This window comes from Ursus americanus, chromosome 25 (assembly GCF_024610735.1).
Source record: "Ursus americanus isolate L20-20 chromosome 25, mUrsAme1.1.p, whole genome shotgun sequence".
Classification (NCBI taxonomy): Eukaryota; Metazoa; Chordata; class Mammalia; order Carnivora; family Ursidae; genus Ursus; species Ursus americanus.
In genome coordinates this window covers 9,892,529-9,914,963 of record NC_142151.1, presented here as the reverse complement: position 1 = coordinate 9,914,963, position 22,435 = coordinate 9,892,529, and the positions used below count along the sequence as shown (strand labels likewise).

Sequence of the window (22,435 nt, the reverse complement as noted above, 5' to 3'; positions counted from 1 at the left end):
CTTAAGGCAGGAAGGGAGCAGAGACCCTAGCAGCTTTACTCCACCACTGAATCCCCAGCACCCAACAGTTTCTATCGTGTAGTTAGGTATTAAAGTTTCTATTGAATGAAGAAACAGAAGGCATATAGACTGAAGTCGGAGGGAGAAGCAAAATCTTTAACAGACCAAATCATATGAGGGCAGGAATTTAAAGCCTTTTACTCGAGGAAAACACTCCAACCTGTGTTCCAAGTTCCATGCGGTCATTTAGACGCCGATCCTGTCTGATAAACATTGTTTAATGGTTCGGGATGCTGCTGTGTCTGAATTCAAAATATGTGGCTTTCGTGGAAAAGACAGCTTTTGCAAAAATTACTCTTGTGCAATCATCTAGTCTTCTAGCAATTCTTGTAATGCAATCAGAAACAGAAAAAAAAAATCATTGGTTTAGGATGCAAAATTTCTATTCCTAAATCCTATAGAATTGACTTGGGTTTACTTGCTTGGCCACAAAGCAGGAGCTGTTAGTGCTGGTCTGTGAGATTGAGAGATCCTGTGCACTTAAACAAGGGAACAGATACTTCCAACTAACAGAGTGCGAGATGCTATTTAAATGAACGTTATTACTATTACTCTTTTCAAATTAAAGATACGGGATGCCTGGGTGGCTCTGTTGGTTAAGCGTCTGCCTTCGGCTCAGGTCATGATCCCAGGGTCCTGGGATTGAGTCTCACATTGGGCTCCTTACTCAGTGAGGAGCCTACTTCTCCCTCTGCCTGCTGCTCCCCCTGCTTGTGCTCTCTTTCTCTCACGAATAAATAAAATCTTTAAAAAATTAAATTAAATTATGTGTAATTTAATCTAACTAAAGATAGTATTTGTCACCAGGAATACAAATTCCAAAACGTCCGTGGCCACTATCTCCTGGTCTTTGTTACCTGCGCAGCATAGACTGGATTTTGAGAGATGTAGCCCTAAAGGAGCCTATACATTGAGCTGAGGGGCCCTCTATCATTTACCCACGTGACTCTGCCTCTGACAGCCCCGCCCATCTGTTTTTGGACCCAAATAGGAGGAAGGCTGTTGGGGTACCTGGTGGTGATGATGCCTGGGGGGAGGAGCCTAAGAGGGTAAGCTCAAATTTGAATGTGTGGGGCCGATGTCTTGCCAGACAGAGTCAGTGAAGCAGCAGGACTTGAGGCAAGCCTTCCATGCCTAAGACTAAGAAAGACACTCTGGAATCCACGATGGACAGGTAACGCCATCTCCTCGTGGGTGGCTGCCCTGGCTTTTCTCTCAGAGCAAATCTGAGTGTTCAGACCGGGAGCTATCCCTTTCTCTCCTCTCACTATCTGACTCACTGCTCAGTCAATATGCACATTTATGTTTCTGGATCTGTCTCATCTGTTCAGATCTTATATGCTCTCTGCCTAATTCTCTCTGTTTTGGCTCTCTTCCACACTCAAAAGAACTTTTCTGTGCCATGTATGGCCATGTACTACAGTTAGAACTAGTTTATGGTAATATTAACAAGCAAATGATTAGAGATTCAAATCATGAAAAGGTAATAGCAAGAATACAGGATACTAAAAACAGTAGTGGAAACTGTAGTAATAATTTTGTAAATATTCAACTGCAAAAGGACTTCATAAACTTTCCTGGGGAGACTTTACTGAATAATTTAGCTACATAGTAAGGAAATTATTTTCGTAATGCCAATATTAAAAATTGCTTGAAAGTCGCTATGATGGTATATGTTATAGGAAGAAAAATTCAGTCAAGTTATTTAATGTTATAGTTTCAATAACCAGGCAGTTAATGGTATTTTTACTATATAGTCTTTCAATTTCTTCAGACACTGCTTAACTTATTTATGTTTTTTGTAGGATTTACACAATGTTTTTCACATGCAGTTTATGACAAGTTATTATCCCAACTTATTTTATTCCCACTTTTATGCTTACGACAAATACGAGAATCCTACCTAATCCATATATTTTATCTCACTTTAACTTTTTCAAAGAATTTACACTACAGAATTAAGATTTTTATTTTTAAAAATTTTTTTGAAGATTTCAAGTATCTATCTGTACACCCAGCATGGGGCTCGAACTCACAAACCTGAGATCGAGAGTCGCATGCTCCACCGACTGAGCCAGCCAGGGGCTCCCAGAATTAAGATTTTTAATGGAAGACTAAATGTTCTTCAGAAAATTTTCTTGAGGGCAAAAATGTCAACTGTCTGCTCAGCTTGCAATGAGATTTTGAAAATTAATCCAAGGTCTAAGTTGGAGGTAAAGGGTTCAATGAAAATATGTGCGTGTAATAAAAAGCAAAGCAATGATTAATAGTTGAAATTCAAAGGCAACAAGGAGAAAAGATGGAACTGGACAGGAGAAAAAGGGAAATATATAATTATCATTAGGGAAAAGAATATCTGCAGAGGGCATTAGTGATGGCACAGGACAGGAGAGGACTTGGTTACAATTATTTTTAACCCACTTGTCTCCAGTTTGCATTGCTGGGGATGCAGCAATGTTCTGCCTCGGGGAGCACAGCTGTCTAGAGCAGCTGTCAACCTGCGGGCTTGAAAAACTGCCCCTACAAAGTCCTTCACACCCAAAAGAGAAACTAAGAGAACAGGGTATTTGAAACCGGCTCCTAGCTACAGTTGCAGGAAAGCCACGTCCTTTCCTATACTCCCAGAACACCTCTGCTTTCTCCCAATAGCAGATTCCCCAAGATAATGCCCCCTGTGCGTGACACAGTACCCCCCTCCACCCTTTTCCACCCCATACAGCCCAGGAGGGTAGATTAACCATTTAGAGAAATTTATCAGTAAGGAGTGATGCTTAATCTGTTTAAAATTGAGCCCCAGGAGATTTTTTCCCCCTTTTACTTCAGTATTAAGCCCTTAGGTATTCAGTTTATACTAATGATTATATGCAAATTATGTCACAACAGTCATAGTAATGGTGGCAAGTGCCATGATGATTACTATAAAATTATTATTTTGTTTTTGGGTATATGAAAATTTGTCATGTTTTCACCATCCAAACTTATGGTCTTGGTCAAAAAATATGCAACACTTCACGAATTTGCGTGTCATCCTAGGGCAGGGGCCATGCTAATCTCTGTATCATTCCAATTTTAGCATGTGTGCTGCCAAAGCAAGCACTAAAATTGTCATTTTAAAAGAAAGCCAACAATTATTAGATCTTTGTTTGCATTCATGTCAGATTCCTGCCAATTTTTAATTCTAAAATAATGATTAAACAATTTTTATATTGTTTGGCATAACATGTATACTGGTAATGAATCTACTTCTCTGCCTCAGGATTTTTTTTTCTTTTTTAAGATTTTATTTATTTATTTGACAGAGAGGGAGAGACAGCCAGCGAGAGAGGGAACACAGGCAGGGGGAGTGGGAGAGGAAGAAGCAGGCTCCCAGTGGAGGAGCCCGATGTGGGGCTCGATCCCAGGACTCCAGGATCACACCCTGGGCTGAAGGCAGACGCTTAACGACTACGCCACCCAGGCACCCCTGCCTCAGGACTTAAAGTGTATGTCAATAAGCTTCATGTGTGTGAAGCGCGACATTTAAATTGAGACAGCTATAAAAAGCACGTCCTTGCTTACCTAACTCATAAGGTTGACGCCTGGGTATTTAACTTTTAACTTCACGGTCTATCACGTGTATTGTATTAACATTAATTCTCGACATATGTTCTCACAAAGACTGGTACATGTTTGTAAAAGCTTTCTTCACAATAGCCCCAAAGTGGAAACACTCCAAATGTCCATCTACAGGTGGATGGATACATGTGCTAAAGCCATGCAATGGACTATTACTCTGCAGTAAAAAGAATCAAACTTAGAACACAACGAATGAATTTCAAATTCATTACGCTAAGTGGAAGAAGTTGGACACAAAGGAAGAGATAACGTAGGACTTATATGGAATTCTAGGAAGTGGATAGTAATGTCTAGTTACAGAAAGCAGATTAGTGGTTGCGTAGGGGGGTGGGGAAGAACTGACTGAAAAGGTGAATGAGCAAATTTTGGGGAGGGGTGCCCTGGAAATGTTCTGTATCCTGATTGTGGCTGCAGTTTTGGGTGTTTACATTTGCCAGGACTCATAAAATCGCACACTTTAAATGGGTGAAGTATGTAAATTATACCTCAATGTTTAAAAAAAAGTAAAATAAAGGTGAAAAAAGTTTCAATTCTCTTGCCAGCAAACCGTATTCAAATCCTTGCCCAGGTCTTTACTTTTACAAGTTTACTGCACTTCTGCCCAACGCCATTAGGTGGCAGCATTATCTCCACAACTTGATAAATACATTTCTGGAAAAGACTAGGACAAAAACCAGAGAGACATCATTAGTGCTTTGGTATCAACCACACTGTATAGCTTGTGTTATGTCTACAACTGCAAAGAAACTTCGGTTAGCTGAGAGTATTTCCACAAATTCAATTCAGTGCTTATGACGTGCAAAAACACTGTGCGAGGCGTAAGGAAACCAGAGCAACCAGTCCCTGCATGTGAGCAACATAGAGTAATACTTACATTATGTTCCCAAGTTAAAAGAGCTGCAGGATGCAAAACTGCCTGAGATCAGTATAATTAAAATTATGTAAACGTGTCTATAAAAAGACTAGAAAAACAAAAATTTTGTCATTAGATATGATGTCAAATTATCATTAGACACTGTATCCTAAACTTTAAATTTTTTAAATTTAAAATTTCTAAAAAGATTTTTATATATTTATTTGTTTTTTAAAAAGATTTTATTTACTTATTTATCAGAGAGACAGCGCACAAGCAGGGGGAGACACAGGCAGAGGGAGAAGTAGGCCCACTGCCAAGCAAGGAGCCCGATGTGGGACTCGATCCTAGGACCCTGGCATCATGACCTGAGCCACAGACAATTAACCCACTGAGCCACCCAGGAGTCCCAAAGATTTATTTATTTGAGAGAAAGAGTGTGCATGTGCATGAGTTGTGGGGGGGCAAAGGGAGAGAGAGAATCTTAAGCAGACTCCCCACTGAGTGGGGAGCCCAATGAGGGCTCCATCTTACAACCCTGAGATCATGAGCCAAGCTGAAATCAAGAGTCTGACGCTTAACTGACTGAGCCACCCAAACGCCCCTAAATTTTAATTCTTTAACATTTTTACATGGAAAACTTTCAACTTTCTGTCTTATAAAAGATGACAACAGTCAAATATTACTTATATTAAAAAGAAATCTTTTTTTCTCATAAAGTGATACTTTCTGCCTCAAAACATAAAGTCCAACTGGGGAGACAGAGATGTCAGTGATCAATTGGGAAGAGAGGATGACAGCTTTGACAGGGATAAACTGGAGAACGAAGGGAAACTACAGAAGGGTTTTTTGTTGCTGTTAGCGTTCAATTTTTTGCCTAGAAATTTGGGGATAGTGGTGGTGAGAAAGAAGAGTTGAACCGAGAGCTGGCTTTGAAGAATACATAAGTGTTGTCCAGCGGAAAAATGTAGGAAATCATTCACTGAGACAAAGTGCATCAGCAAGGTGACTGGGAAGAAAAAGCCACGGGATCAGACACTAGTGTCGGGATCAGCTGCATGGGCACTTGAAGATAGCGAAGGAAAGGGAAGCCGTACTAGGAAAGGAAGCTAGAAACGTAGACTGATGACCAAATGTAAAAACTGGCCTAAATAACACAGTAGAGTTTGGGATTTATCTTGTGGGCACAAGTGGGGATTTTTTTTTTTTTTAAGATTTTATTTATTTATTTGACAGAGAGAGACAGCCAGTGAGAGAGGGAACACAAGCAGGGGGAGTGGGAGAGGAAGAAGCAGGCTCATAGCAGAGGAGCCTGATGTGGGGCTCGATCCCATAACGCCGGGATCACGCCCTGAGCCGAAGGCAGACGCTTTAACCGCTGTGCCACCCAGGCGCCCCACAAGTGGGGATTTTTAGCATAGAAATAACATTGTCACGCCTGGGCTTTCGTGAGATCATTCTGGCACTGCATGGAGAATGTTCTTTTGGAGGGACTGGGGGCAGACAGACCAGCTTAGAGGCCAGGACAAGAGATAAACCAAGAGAAGGTTAGGGCTTAGACTGAAGCAGAGGAGAGAGGGTGTGCAGATACGAACTCAATAAATATCTGGAGGTTTAAAAAATAAAAATACTGAAAAACAAACAAGAAAATACTTGGAGATTTGAATCAATAAATTTAATCATTAATTGAATATGAAGGAGAAGAATCAAAGATGATCCCAAGCTTTTCACCTGGTTACTTGAGATGGAAAAGTAAGGAGAAACAGGATAGTCTGGACAGAGGACAATTGAGGAATTACTGTTTTGAGCATATTGGGTTTGAAGTACATACTGGACATTTAGGTAGAGTTTGGAGGGGAACTCTGAAAAAATTATGGAACCAAGGAACAAGTTTGTAAGTCCAAGTTGTCAGCATCTAACAGAGAGCTATGGGAGGAGACTGTCCTGTGAATTCATACCACCTGGGGGTTCTGGCTACCTCTCAATTGGTCTTTTTTTTTTTTTTTTAAGACTTTATTCATTTGTCAGAAAGAGAGAGAGAGCACAAGCAGAGGGAGCGGAAGGCAGGGGGAGAAGCAGACTCCCCGCTGAACAAAGACCCCCATGCGAGGCTCAATCCCAGAACGCTGGGATCATGACCTGAGCCGAAGGCAGATGCTTAACCCACTGAGCCATGCAGGCGCCCCTCAACTGGTCTTAAATATAAGCATGAAGAGGGGTTTATGATGGGTTCCAAGTTCAGTAGGTCTCAGGCATCCAGCAAAGTAAGGAAGAAGAACTCTGGTTTGGCTCAAGTCATTATCGACTTTTTTAAAAAGCTGAAGGAAAGCCAGGAGTGAGCAGAGATGAACAGTGCTCCTCAATGTTCCTCCCTCTCCTCACCCACAGCCTCCTGATGAAGCAGAGGAAGTTTCTTTACCATTTCAAGAATGTCCGATGGGCTAAGGGTCGCCATGAGACCTACTTGTGCTACGTGGTGAAGCGGCGGGATAGCGCCACGTCCTTTTCACTGGACTTTGGTCACCTTCGAAACAAGGTATTCGATCAGTTGCTTCCAAGCTAGACTGGGGGCACTTACAGAACCTGCGGCAGATAGTACTACCTTCTGTTTCACGTTTAGGTCTCCATCAGATTTCTCCCATCCTCTTCTTTATGTCCATGAAACCACCATAGGTGTGCCCCCAAAGCATGCTATTTCTTGTCCTCCCAGTCATGCTGGGCATGTTATTGCCACACCTCGCTTCAATGCCAAGACTAACCGCCCCCGAACTTTCCTTCCCTTTCCCCAGCATCCCAACTGCCCTTGAGATTAAGGAAATCGAATATAAGAGTCCTTTGATTTGGAAACTTCCAAATACTGCCAGCACATTCAAGCTTAATTTAAATGTAAAAAACAAATTTTCTTAAGAATTTTTGAAAATTAAGAAAAAAGGAGGAAAAATTAATAATGACTCAATTCTGCTTTCCAAACGATTTCCTGTCCCTCTTGCTCACATAGATCGTGAGGCCAAGGAGTACATTCAGTATGGTAAGACCCAGAGTACTCAGGGAAGCCTCAATTGGTTGATTGATTAAATCAATCTCTCAGCATCTAGAGAATTAGATTTTCAAGCGACTTCTTCACCGTATCCAGGTGGGTTTACATAAGCTTTGAGTATTTCCTGTCTCAAAACAGGCAGTGACATCTGATTTTGGTGGGATCCTAGGAAGAATTCGCAGGTGGAAGGACACTGTCTAGCTCTTTGTTAAGTGTTTATTTTACTATTCAATTTCCTTTGCCTCCATTTGTATTGCGTAAAATCTCACTGCAACCATTTTACATTCTAATCTCTTTCCTGTTTGGTGATGTGACACGTTCTAAGCAGAGAAGGCTTTGCTGTTACCAACCCTTTATTTCCTTCTCATTTAATCCTCCTGATAGTGGCCCATTTTACTGGTGAGGACTTAGAGGATCCAAGAGTTGGGTGAGTTGTCCCAGTCACCTGAGTGGTGACATCAGGAAATGGAACCTAGATCTTTAGATTCTGGGACTAACGACTTTTCCGCAGAACTAGGCAGACTTGCTGTATCCCACTATCGCACGATTATTACAATCACAGGGATCATATGATGAGCAAACACAACTCAAAACTCTGGGGCGCTGTGATGCTATTGCAGCCCGACTCAGTAACCTAAGGCCCAAACTGCACACAGCCTAAAAAAGATTACTGCGGGAGGCAGATGAATTAGTGACCGTAAAGCTCCCGGCAGCGCCGTGAAGATCAGTAAACGTCGTCTAAGTCCTGTGCTCTGTCCACAGAACGGCTGCCACGTGGAGTTGCTCTTCCTCCGCTACATCTCCGACTGGGACCTGGACCCTGGCCGGTGTTACCGCGTCACGTGGTTCACCTCCTGGAGCCCCTGCTACGACTGTGCCCGGCACGTGGCCGACTTTCTGAGAGGGTACCCCAACCTCAGTCTGAGGATCTTCACCGCGCGCCTCTACTTCTGCGAGGATCGCAAGGCTGAGCCAGAGGGGCTGCGGCGGCTGCACCGCGCGGGGGTCCAGATCGCCATCATGACCTTCAAAGGTGCGAAGGGGACCTCGTTCGGGATCGCAACACAGAGGAGAAAAATCGGGGGCGAGGGGTGGAATTCAGCCAGAAATCGACTAGAATAGGAGGAAGAGAATTAAGGATTTGGACACTAGGCTTTGTAGGAAATGAGATTTTAAAAATGGGGGGGGGGCAGGGTTTTCTTTCTTTCCTCTCGATATGGGATCTGAACTCTCTTCTACCCCATTCCCCTCCTTTTTTAAAGATTATTTTTATTGCTGGAATACTTTTGTGGAAAATCGTGAAAAAACCTTCAAAGCCTGGGAGGGGTTGCACGAAAATTCCGTTCGACTATCCAGACAGCTTCGACGCATTCTTTTGGTAAGGGGCTTATTCGCTTCTCATTTTCTTTCTCTCTCCAAAGTCCATCTTTTCCTGGAACTACTTGTATTTTCCTTTCTTATATTTTTTACATTGTGCATGTGTGTGTAGCTATCACTCTCCTTATTTTTCCTCTGATGAAAGCCTTACTTTTTCTTTTTTTGTTGTCATTTCTCCTACATTTGAGTTTGCTCTTCTGTTTCACAATTCAGAGCCCTCTGCCGAGATGCCCTTCCCTTTCCCTCGCTCATCACCCGCAAGTCTCTCGGTTAGACTCTCCTCAGGATTCTGTTTTCCTTCTGGTAGAATTCCTTTCTCTCCTCTTCCAACCCCCCCCCCCCCCCGGGCCAAACTTACTTTCTTCCACAATGTTACAAATAAATCCACTCAGTTTCTTTCTTTCTTTCTTTCCAGCCCCTGTATGAGGTTGATGACTTACGAGATGCATTTCGTACTTTGGGACTTTGATATCAACCTCCAAAAATGTCACTTACAATGAACCATCTCTGAAGACTGTGGGTAAAAGGACAATCTTTCAAGAATTCTGTTTTTCTTCAACTCGCATTTTCTAAAGAGTTTAGAGAGAAAATATTTATATACAGGACTTTGTTAAAAAAAAAACCGTCTTGAAAGTACAGAAGGAACACAGGCCCTCCAGGGTAATGCTGCAACTGGTGTAGCTTTTAATGCAACAACGCCCCCTACTGGGAAATGACAGAATTGCAGGGCCTGGAAGCACCTAAAGTGTCTTCTATGCCTTAGGCAGGGAGGAAACAAAAAGTAAACCTGTAAAACCATGGTGAGAAGATCAAATGTTTTTATAATATGTATCCTTTATTATTTGATTCATCATCATTTCAATGATATTAGTGATAGATTTTTCTACTCTTTTCCTTTCAAGTGAACAAACTTACACCAGTCCATGATCTAAATAGAATCTCCTAATGAAAGGATCTGGATGATTGTAACCGCAAAACATCTTCCCAAGGCATTAATATCTAAGCATGTACTGTATGTTTTCATTGTCTGAGGTATGTTTTTATGTTTGTACGTAAGACTTTTTTTTCTTGGTATGAAATATGCATGATCACCTTCAGGCTATTTTATAATAAAGGATGTTAAAATGAATATGAGGACTGTGAAGAAGACACTGTAAACGTTAGCTGGTAACTCAAGTAACACACCTGGAAATATACATCCTTTTAAAGAAGTCCCTAGGTCAGAAACCACAACCACAGATTTCACATTTAATTAAGTAACACTTGGAGTCGCTTCAATATTGAGAAGAGAAAAATCTGTCCTCTCCTGTGGGTCTCTTAATTTGAACAATGTCAACCAGGCTAACATTTCCTACTTTTTGTATGTACGCAGGGCTCCTCTCAAAGAAATGTTCACTATGTAGGAGTGTGTGATAAAAAGAGAATAACATTTGCAAAGGAAGGATGTCAGAGCATTCATTACAACGAAATAGTGTTTTCTCCAGCAAAACGTAGGGAGCCAACGTGGCAGAGAGCGCCTCTTTGTAACAACTCTCCTTGACTGTGAGAAAAATAGTCAAAACAACCGTATCAATGTGCAATTATTACTTCACAACCCTTGCAATGCAGATAAACAGATCTGCAAGACAAGTTGAATGCACAGTTGCATTGTTTTACAAGTACAAATGGGTACCAGCACCAGTCAATAGAAAGAATAACCCTTTGCATCAAACTATGTTGGGACAACTGGATATCTACATGCAAAAGAATGAATTGGGATCTCTTACCACATCCCATATACAAAAGTTAACTCAAAATTTATCAAATACCTACATAAGAACTAAAACTATAAAACCCTTAGAAGGCAACGTAAGTGGAAATCTTCACGACCTTGGATACGACAAGCCCCTTAAATATGACATCAAAAGCACAAGCAACAGAAGGAAAAAAGAGAAATTGGACTTGGTTAAAATTAAAAGCTTTTGTGCATCAAAAGACAGTAGCAGGGAAGTAAAAAGACAACTTGCAAAATGAGAGAAAATATTTACAAATAATATACCTGGGAAGAGTTTAGTAGACAGAATACACAAAGAACTCTTAACAACTCATAACAAAAAATTACCTAATTTAAAAATAGCCCAAAGACTTGAAAAGACATTTCTCCAAAGAAGATACACACTCGTGGCTGATGGCTGATAAGCACAGGAAAGATTCTCAACATCCTTAGTCTTTCGGGAAATGCAAATCAAAGCCAAATAAGCTACCACTCATACTGTTCGCATGGCTATCGACATCAAAAACAATCACCATTGTTGTGAAGAATGGAGAAACTGAAACCTTCCATGTATTAACTGGTGGAAATGTAAAATTGTGCAGCCGTTACGGAAAACAGTTTGGTGGTTCCTCAAAAGCTAAACACGGATCTACTGTATGACCCAGCAATTTCACTTCTAGGTATATATCCAAGAGATTAAAAGCCTACGTTGAAACAAAAACTTGTCTGTGAATATTTATAGCAGCAGTATTCGTAATAGCAAAAAAAAAAAAAAACAAAACAAAAACCGTGGAAACACCAAATGTCCCTCAAGTGATGGGTGGATAAATAAATGAGCTATATCCATACAACAGTATTTTATTCAGTCATAAAAAGGAATGAAGTAGACATGCTACAGAAGAATCTCGAAAACATTGCGCCCCCAGAAAGAAAGCCAGACACAAAATGCCATGTGTTTTATGATTCCGCTCACATGAAATGTCCAGAACTGGTAACCCCCGAGACAGAAAGATCAGTGGTGACCAGGGGCAAAAGGGAGATGGGTATGGGAATTACTTAATGCATATGGAGTTTCTTTTGGGGGTGAGGAAAATGGTCTACAATTCAATAGTGGTGATGGTTGCAAAACATTCTGAATGTACTAAAACCCACTAAATCGTGTATTTTAGCGTGGCTAAACTTTACATGTGTATGAATTTATAAATGAATTTGGAAATGTGAATTTTATGTTATGTAAATTTTACCTCGATTTTTAAGACAAGTCAACATGACTCAGTCTGGCAACCCTGAATTTGAATTGTTTCTATTGACAGTGGGGAAGGTATATTTAACCTCTATAGCCGTAATTTCTGATCTCTACAAGGGTATGATAACAGGAACTTTTCACATATTTTTGGTAAGTGTTAAATTAGACGATAACACAAAACGGGTGCTATCTTAGTGATTAGCACCGCTACCCTTTTTGTTTGCAGGACAGAAACCTAGAAGTCACCCTTGACATTGCCTTCTGCCCCCATATTCGGTCCTATTGACTTTGTATGCTAAATACTTCTTGAATTCATTTACTTTTCTCTCCCTACTAGACTCTAAGAAAGGGAAAAAAACAAAACCAAAAAATAGCCTTATAGTGGAAAGCTGGCCTGGCACTTTTAGCCAGGCCATTTTTAGTTTCCTGTTGGACATAAACAATCTCATTGAACAACAACCTCAGACAAGATTACTCAGACTGATAAAATGAGACCGAGCAAAACCATTTCATAATGTGTCTGAGCCACCTCACAAAATACCAAACACCGCCTCTCTTGGCTGGAAGGAATGACTGCTGCTTTACCCTTTACAGCTTTCCCTGTGTTCTCGTCAGCCCTCCTGAAAGTTGTGACACACCCAATTACAGAACTGACCTAATTCCCTCACAGTATGTAATCTAACACAAATTCCCATTTTCTCAGCCCGTCGCCCAAATCAAACCAAAGCCCAAATGCTGTAATTAAATTCATAGCCCAAGAGGGTGTTTCTCTTACTGAGACAGTTCGGGGCTCCTGGCTCCCTGTAACGTGGGTTCTCCCTCACTGCTTGAGTAGTAAGTCCCACTTGTTCATCTACAGGAGGCATCTTACTTATTGTCGTTGGATGGAGGCCGTTGACATCGTAGTTGGAGCTCCGGACATCTCTTAGTCTGTTAGTTATGATATTCACTATTACATTTTACTGAGCAGTGTAGAGGCCACTTTGAGGCAACAGGCTTGAGCAACGCAAACGAGAGCAGGCCAAAGCGCCCACAGTGACCACCCTGCTGACACACAGGCTCAGTTAAGCGACTGACCCGAAAGAGCCATAGGTCCTAACTAACCAATGGGCTCCTTACGACCAGGCAGTTACCAAAAAGGGAAAATTCCATCCATTCCATACCTTCTCACTCTGCCCTATAACTGTGATACCTCCCGACCATTTTGTGGCAGACAGTCTCCCTTGCAGAGTATTCAGTAAACTTCTCTTTTGTCCCGCCCTGGGTGAATTCTTTCACAGTTGGCCCCCTCTCAATCAGGAAGCGCCACAAGCAACATTCTGTGGGGGTGATGGTTGGTTTTAATAAAATTTCATGAGAAATAAATGCTGAATCTGCTAACTCAGCATTCACTCTTCCTAATATTTACTGATCAACTACCAGGCGCACAGCATCGTGACCAACGTAATGGAGATTATATAGATATATGTATCTATATTGCTGTGCTCAGAAAGCTTACATTCCGGCCGGAAAGGCAATCCATGTACATGAAGAAAATACTACGTATGTTTTTAAATGGCAGGTGGAGTACTTTTTGTTATTAACTGCTATTTATAGTATTTTAGAATTTAAATGTTCAATTTATTAAAGATATACATTTAAGCACCTTTTTTTTTAAAGATTTTATTTATTTATTCGATAGAGACAGAGACAGCCAGCGAGAGAGGGAACACAAGCAGGGGGAGTGGGAGAGGAAGAAGCAGCCTCATAGCGGAGGAGCCTGATGTGGGACTTGATCCCAGAACGCCGGGATCACACCCTGAGCCGAAGGCAGATGCTTAACGAATGAGCTACCCAGGCGCCCCTAAGCACCTAACTTTTAAGCCTCTGCTTCAAACTTCAAAATTACTTTATGACTTACAAATCTAATTTTGTATTAAATAAGAGCAACCACTTTCACTTGCTCTTTAATATTAGAGTAACTCAAAATAGTGATTAAACTTGAAAACCATCCTATTCACAAATTTGATTCAACTACTTTGACCATTTTAAGTTACGTTATGTATATTCATGTGGCTGCTTTTGAAGCACCTTAAATGCTTGACAGGGCAGGCAGATTTATAAGCAAATCTAACAACAACAAAAAAAGTATTAAAATGTCAAAACAAATTTTGTTAAATATTCCAAATATCTCAATACTCATGACAGGCCTCACCAAATTCTTAAACCTTTCAGCTTAAAATGCCAAGACCTAATATGTGAAGAATCTTTCAATCCCATTTGCACACATATTATCCTCAACTAAAACCAAAGGTATTAATATAATCGGTTTCATCTACTTTATTATCTGTAGATTGAAGTCCAGACTTTTATAGGATTGCAAAGTATTTAATCTACTTAAGATGATAGGCTTTAGTATCTAAGATGGGCTGGAAATTCAGGACAATAATACAGTTGCTTATCCATTACAGGGTTTGAGATTCCAGACCGGCCAAGGCATCGGAGAACGACAAAACTCCAGGTTTATAGTTAGAGTGGGAACGGACCCATGGACTCTTTTATAGGGTTGATTTGTCAACAGATTCCCCAACTATACTCAGCAACTAAATGGTAGTTACCTAATTTGGGTAGATGGAAATTTGACCCCCTTACATCATGTTGGACCTAAGTTCCTTCACTACTTGACTGGATCTAACTGATCTCACTAATTTGACTGAATTCTTTCTATAGTCTTGGCCACAATTTTTTTTTAAGATTTTATTTCTTTGATGGGGGGGAGGGGCAGTGGGAAAGGGAGAAAAATCTCGGACTCCCCACTGAGTGGGGAGCTCGATGTGGGGCTCAGTCTCACAACCCCAAGATCATGACCTGAGTCAGAATCAAGAGTTGGATGCTCAGCCGACTGAGCCACCCAGTTGCCCCCTTGGCCACAATTCTGTAGCCCTTCTAACATTTGGAAGTGACATAACCACGCAACAATGTGGTTTGAGAAACTGCCAGTCGCTATATGATTTAATGACAAGTAAGTGTTAACAGTGATGCTTTGGATTTCTAGAAGGAAGAGATCAAGATCATTGTGGGTTGAATAAATCAAGAAAAGATTGATAGAGGAGGTTGAAATTTACCTGGACCTTGGGGGAAATGTTAAATACTTGATTATGTTTCCAAAAATCTCTGTGAATAAAGTGATGAATGGCTCAACAGTGACCTTTAAAAATTCTGTTAAAAGTATTTTAAATGTTGATGATACCACTGTGATGGAATAGTCAATCTTTCTTACTTTTGGTGGGAGAGGCAACGATATAGTATTTTAAATATGTATTAATTTTAACCATGCAATTTCATTTCTAGAAAACTAATTTGAAGCTCTCACTCTCATAGTAACCCAAGGTTACACACACAAGGATATGTACATAAACGACCCTGTAGCAGGGAGAAATTTTAAGTAACAAAGCCAATAGTGGAATGCTTAAACCCAGAACACACTTAGTAAGAGTCTACAGCAATTTGAAAAGAATAGGTGGAAACAAAACAAACAGAAAAGAGCGCCCTGGGTGGCTCAGTCTCTCGTGTGTGGACTCTAGGTTTCAGCTCGGGTCATGATCTCAGGGTGGTGAGATTGAGCCCCCAGCAGGTCCTGCTCTGCCTGGAGTCCGCTTGTTTCTCTTTCTCCCTCCTCCTCCCCTGACTTGGGTTCTAAATAAATGAACAAACATATTCTTTAAGAAAATACTGTAAAGCTACATAAATGCATATACGAAAGACAGAGGACCCGCCGAAGCCTCAGTGGTAGAGAGGCCCCTGACTGTCTCCTCTGCAAGTGGGCTCTGTGTCCTAGTGCCCCTCCCGGTCCCGCCACCCCCAATCCTGCACCGAGGCCGCGAAGGGTCGCCTGAGATTTCTACCAGCGGACAAGCGACAGCATCTCATCAGTCCCCTCCAGGGGCTCGCGCATGGCCACCCACGACAATTACCCCAGCGGTGGGGGTTCTACTTCCAGTACCAGCTCCTGCGGAAGTGCAGGGCACCCTGGAGAAGCCATCTCTCACCACCCCCGTCCCCCCAACGCTGCCCAGGGTCCCTAGTGGGCAAGCTTCTTTTTCGGGAAGTCCACTCTCCCGTTCCTGGCTGCAGTATTGGGGTCCTCAGAACACTGAGACTCTCCCCAGGCCTCCAGCGGCTCGATCACCTGCGACTTGGCTCTCCAAGCCATGAGGAAGCAGCCTGGTGGCCGTCAGCCTGGCAAAGCCAACGCAGAGCCCCAATGCCGAGTGGCCACCACCAGCCACTAGGTTCATCAGAACCCCTCACCACCGGTAGCCTAGGCAGGCTGCAGGCTGCAGGCTGCAGCCAGCAGAAGCAGTTGAGTTCTTTTTTATCCAAACAGCAAAACACCAGAAAGGGAGTTGAGAGAACCCCCCCCCCCTTTAGTATCCAAACTAACAAGCTTTCCTGACGCCCTGGAACCATGGGTCTTGCACCAAGTAGAAAATGAACTCCAAGCAGCCAGTAAAAAAGAAAGAAAAGACATAGAAAAATATTCAAAACGTATTACTAAGTGAAGAAAAATTATTTTAAACCACTTTGTATAGCTTGATCTCATTTATGCTTTCATATGTGTATATGTATACGTAAACGAAACTTTTACGTACACATACACATTTTCATATAAATATATGCTCAGCAAAAACGCTGAAGCGATAAAATCCAAACTATTAGCTGTGGTTTTATCCAGAGAGAAAAACTGGATGGAAGCAGGCAGGAGAGAGGGAACTTTCACTTTTCACTCCATACATTTCAACAAAAGTATAACTATAAGCTTTGAAGAACTAAATTGAAGCGAAGAAAATACCCCTGAAAACTTGAGACTTATATTTATCACCTCATGTTCACCACTGTTTATTTACTAACATATAGAATATTCCACCACTTTAAGGAATTGAGAAAATTCCAGGAAAGTAAGTCTAGCAGAGGCATGGTCTTTCTTTCAATGTCTAGAAGCTTTCTTCCTCCTCCTACCAATCATTTATGAAACACTTTTGAGGGTTGAGCAATCTGTACGAAACAGTCTATTAGAGTTCACCAAGAGAAAGAGAAATGGGAGACTTTTAATCAGGGATTGTCTTACATGATCGTAGGCGTTTGCAGAACAAGTCTGGAGTCTGCGTGCTGGCCGCTAGGAAAACAGGCGGGAGCTTTACAGCAGGAGCCAAAGCTTTCGCGCTCAGGTGGAAGCCTGGGTTCTATTCCATCCTTTAAACTAATTCAATCAGGCCCACCCAGATTATCTAGGAATCTTCCAGTGAACTGATTACGGACTTCAGTCTTATCAAGAGACTATCCCAGAGTAACAGCTGGGTTAGTGTTTGATTGAATACCTGGGCCTAGGCAAATTGACTCATAAAAACACATGTCACAGTATGTGTACGTAAAGAACAGAAAAAAAAGACATAGAACCACCATTTTTAAACTTTTAGAAAAGATTTTTAAAAATTTATTTATCTGAGAAAGAGACAGAGAGAGCTGCACGCACAAGCAGGGGGAGGGGCACAGAGAGAAGCAGACTTCCCATTGAGCGTGGAGCCTTATGTGGGGCTCAATCCCAGGGCCCTGAGATCCCAGGACCCTGAGATCATGATCTGAGCCGAAGGCAGGCGCTCAACTGACTGAGCCACCCAGGCGCCCCCATAGTAACCATCTTTGAGTGCAGACCTTAGGCCCATCGTGGGGCTAGCTGCTTAACACGTCACCTCACTTGGTCGCTACAGTATAACCCCACAGTCAGCTACCAAAGTAGATTGAAATTTAGGTATCCGTGACTCTGAAGTTTACTTCTATTAATGTAGCTCATTTAGTTGTAGAGACCGGCTCAATTTACACACAAAAAGGAGATTTCTTTCATAGCCACAGGTAGACTAACTGGAAAAGTAAGATGGTTTTACTAGCAACTGATGCGGTTCTGTGACTGCCTACTTTTTCTCTTTTTTCAGGGACCATGTGACCTCTGTCTCTCTTAGAGTCTCCTTTTTTTCCCCTCAGGCTTCCCTCTGTTCACCTCCCTTATTTATTTATTTATTTATTTATTTATTTATTTATTTATTTATTTATTTATTTTTAAGGTTTTATTTTCAAGTGAGCTCTACACCCAAGGTAGGGCTTTGAACTCACAACCCCGGAGATCAAGAGTCACGCACTCCAGTAACTGAGCCAGCCAAGCACCCCCGTTCACCTCCCTTCTTAGCTGACTCTCTCTGCTTACTCCAAGTTTGTTTCATAACACCGAACTTGCGTATAATCCCTCATGAGTGCTCCCATCCTGTTTTTTTATTTGTAAACATTAAGGCTAATCGGCAATTTTTTCAAATTCCCCAAAGAAGGACAATTTAATTGCCTCGACCATCTTTTGGGCTGTTCAAAACATGTTCTTACTAAGGTGGTATCAGTGGGAATTAGAAACGAGAGGCCTGAACCTCTCATTTATAGATGAACGAAGCTTATAGACTTCGAAGAGATGAGTGATTAGCTATGAACGTTGCAAAGGGAGAGTGAATTCAAAGCAAATCACAGGTTTCTACATTGACTGGAGTGTAGACATTGGAAACAGCTGTATTTCAGAGAAATACATTGCATCTGAGCCCCTAGGTCTCACCCAGTGGTCCCCGTCCTTGCCTAATTGCCTGCCTCCCCATCCCCTGATCCCATAAGCCAGTGTGACTCATGCAGGAACCTGAGAGCACTGCAATTCTAAACTCTAAGCCCAAGGCCAGCTCGTGTTTCTCACCATCACCAGGACCCCCTTGGCTTATGTCTGGCCTGTCCGTCCTCTAAACTCAGTGTCATTGAATCACCTCAATTCTAATCTCTGTTCTAGGTTTTGCATCTGTGTCTATTCCTGATATTTCCATCTTGATTCTCCTCTATTCAGCCTTAGCATAACTCTTCAGTTCCTAATAAAAGTTGTTGATTTTGGTAGGAACAGAGCTCTATCTCAAAACTCTGCAATTGAATTCCGTTTTCTAGTGACTATGGTCAGGCTGGCGATGTCTCCTTCAAAGCAGAGGAAGAGGACACTTCTGTTTGTGTATCATCTATCTTTTAAGCACCTACTATTTTTGTCAAACACTGTGGTGGGTACTCATGCTACAAGGTTAATGAGAAACAATCTTCCCCCTTCAGGGGAATGAAACATGAGAGACTATGGACTATGAGAAACAAACTGAGGGCTACAGAGGGGAGGGGGGTGGGGGAATGGGATAGACCGGTGATGGGTATTAAGGAGGGCACATATTGCATGGTGCACTGGGTGTTATACACAACTAATGAATCATCGAGCCTTACATCGAAAACCGGGGATGTACTGTATGGTGACTAACATAATATAATAAAAAATCATTATTTAAAAAAAAAAAAAAAAGAAACAATCTTCCCCCTTCAAAAGCTCCTAGAAAAGAGAGAGGCTAGCAAGCCCCAATGTGACACAAGTACACAGACATACGTGTGGAGGAAGTTGTTTTAATTAGCCTGAAGTTCCAAAGAAAGCTTCCCAGAGCAGAATACCCAGGAGCTTAATATTTTTAAGTTTTAAATAATTTTTTAATTAAAATATTATGCACATAGAGAAAAGTGCACGAATCACAAATGACACTTTGAGAATTTTCATGAATGTATGACAAACACCAAGATCAAGAAATAGAACATTACTGGGGCGCCTGGGTGGCGTAGTCGTTGAGTGTCTGCCTTCGGCTCAGGGCGTGATCCCGGCGTGATGGGATCGAGCCCCACATCAGGCTCCTCTGCTGTGAGCCTGCTTCTTCCTCTCCCATTCCCCTCCTGTGTTCCCTCTCTCGCTAGCTGTCTCTATCTCTGTCAACTAAATAAATAAAATCTTTAAAAAAAAAAAAAAGAAATAGAACATTACTAGCATTCCAGAGTTCCGCTTATGCCTCCTCCCAGTTCTCTTGCTTATGTCAAAAGAAGTTAGGAGTGAAAAGTGGTAAGGATACACTTAGCAGAAAGAATAGCATGTTTAAAGACTGAGAGGTTTAAAGTAGTGCAGAAGATAGAAATTGGTGTGACTTAAGTGGTGGGAGGAGGGGGTGGTTGGAGATAAAGCCGATCTCCATAAGCTGGAGCCTGATCATGAAAACCCTTGCCTTTTTTTTTTTAATATTTTATTTATTCCAGAGAGAGAAAGAATGCACAAGCAGGAGACACAGGCCCAGGGAGAGGGAGAAGCAGACTCCCTGCTAAGCAGGGAGCCCGATGGACAACGGACGTGGGGCTCAATCCCACGTGGGACCATGACCTGAGCTGAAGTTAGACGCTTAACTGAGCCGCCCAGGCACCCCATGAAAACCCTTGTCTTGAGTTGAGGAGTCTAATTTAAAAACTAAAGGCTATGGAGAATATCTGAAAGAATGTTTTTTTCCAAGGGGGGGCTAATTGGATCCAATTTGCCATTTAGGAACGTTCTGGCAGCAGGCTGGGGGATGAATGAGACAGGATCAACTGGAGACTGGAAGATTTCTTAAATACTATTGCAGTTAGGCCTGGATAAAAGGGAGGAGGACTTTAAGGCAGGACTGGAGTCATGGACGAGGGAGAGGGCTGCTGAATGTTGGGGAACAGCATCTGCCTTAGCTAATTAGTTGTGGAAGAGGTTGTGGTTGAGGGTAACTGCTAGGTTTCCACTTTGAAAATGACTCGATGGTGATCTCATCACCGAGAAAGAAAATGAAGGAGGAAAAAAAAAGAATAGGGTGATAAAGACAATGGGTTTATGGGGTTTTCAGATTTCTCTATTTGATTCAAGCTAGTTAACATATAGAGTATTATTAGTTCCAGACGTAGAATTTAGTGATTCATCAGTTGCATACAACACCCAGTGCTCATTCCATCACGTGCCTCCTTAATGCCCGTCACCCAGTCACCCCATCCTCCCACCCCTCTCCTCTCCAGCAACCCTCAGTTTGCTTCCTATAGTTAAGAGTCTCTTATGGTTTGCCTCCCTCTCTATTTTCATCTTATTTGATTTTTCCTTGCCTTCCCCTATGTTCATCTGTTTTGTTTCCTAAATTCCACATACGAGTGAGATCATATATTTGTCTTTCTTTGACTGACTTATTTCACTTAGTGTAATACCCTCTAGTGTCATCCACATCGTTGCAAATGGCAAGATTTCATTCTTTTTGATGGCCTAGAAATATACCATCACACACACACACACACACACACACACACACACACACACACACACACACGGTATGGTATCCATTCATCTGTTGATGGACATCTGGGCTCTTTCCATACTTTGGCTATTGTGGACATTGCTGCTATAAACATTGGGGTGCGGGTGCCCCTTCGGATCACTATGTTTGTATCCTTTGGATAAATACCCAGTAATACAATTGCTGGGTCATGGGGTAGCTCTATTTTTAACTTTTTGAATAACCTCCATACTGTTTTCCAGAGTGACTGTACCAGTTTGCCTTCCCACCAAGAGTGTAAGAGGGTTCCCCTTTCTCCACAACCTCACCAACATCTGTTGTTTCCTAAGGACAATGGGTTTATGTTGAGACATGTTAAAGCAGGAAAATGGTTATAAATAAGAGATGTGGGTTGGAAAAAATAGATTTGGTAGCTATCAGCCTTATACTTTCCTAAATGAATCCATGCATGTGGGAGGTCCCCAAGAAGAAAGTATATAAAATGCAAACAAATGAGAGAGAACTGGGGGGCACAGACATGTAAGGTGCAGAAAGGGAAAGAATCATCTAAGAATGGTCTCAGAAGAGACATCCAGAGGGAAAAAAGGGAAACCAAGGGAGCAGCATCCACGGAGGCAAAGGAGTAGGGAGTTTTCAGAAAGGAGTGGTTCGAGGCAGATAAGATAGTAAGTACTGCCTGAATTTAACTATGCGGAAGGGAACAAGGGCTTCAGTGGAATGGTGGGTGCGCTAGGTTGAGGAAACAATGAGCAGGGAAGAATTGGGGATCAAGATCACTAATCAGAAATTGTTCTTTCATAAACTTTGACTGTATGAGGGATAATTACAGGATTTGTATTCTTTTGTCCATCATTGTCTTAGAAGATCATCTGAAACATGACAGACCTTTGATAATAGACATTGTTCTGATTGATTGCATCTTTTTTTTTTTTAAGAGAGAGAGCATGCGGGGAGGGGAGGGGCAGAGAGAGTAGGGGAGAGGGAATCTTTTTTTTTTTTTTAAGATTTTATTTATTCATTTGAGAGAGAGAGCACGCACAAGTGGGGAGGAGGGGCAGAGGGAGAGAGAAGCAGACTCCCCACTGAGCAGGGAACCCCCCCCCAATATGAGGCTCGATCCCAGGACCCTGGGATCATGACCTGAGCCAAAGGCAAACACTTAACCAAGTGAACCCAGGTGCCCAGTTGATTTCACCTTAAACCAGGCTACAGGTCAAGCTCATCAGCAGATTCTTACTTCTACTGAGATTGCCTGCACCCAGGCTACAATTTCTCTTGTCCAGGAGGC

At 41.9% G+C, this 22,435-nt stretch overlaps 1 protein-coding gene, 1 non-coding gene and 1 pseudogene across 2 annotated transcripts; 2 read left to right on the top strand and 1 right to left on the bottom strand.

Moving 5' to 3' along the window:
• The first annotated feature begins 1,155 nt into the window (after window positions 1-1,155).
• AICDA (activation induced cytidine deaminase) lies at window positions 1,156-11,482 on the top strand. Its single transcript, XM_045781218.2, has 5 exons — window positions 1,156-1,234; window positions 6,917-7,064; window positions 8,328-8,598; window positions 8,828-8,943; window positions 9,358-11,482. Exons 1-5 carry the CDS (start codon window positions 1,191-1,193, stop codon window positions 9,409-9,411), a joined length of 633 nt encoding a protein of 210 aa, XP_045637174.2. The 5' UTR covers window positions 1,156-1,190; the 3' UTR covers window positions 9,412-11,482.
• On the bottom strand, window positions 3,054-3,157 carry LOC123781697 (U6 spliceosomal RNA). Its single transcript, XR_006776792.2, has one exon. It is a non-coding gene; the product is annotated as a U6 spliceosomal RNA (small nuclear RNA).
• A 480-nt stretch (window positions 11,483-11,962) lies between the features above and the next one.
• On the top strand, window positions 11,963-16,212 carry LOC148107752 (pancreatic progenitor cell differentiation and proliferation factor pseudogene; annotated as a pseudogene).
• Window positions 16,213-22,435: the final 6,223 nt, after the last annotated feature.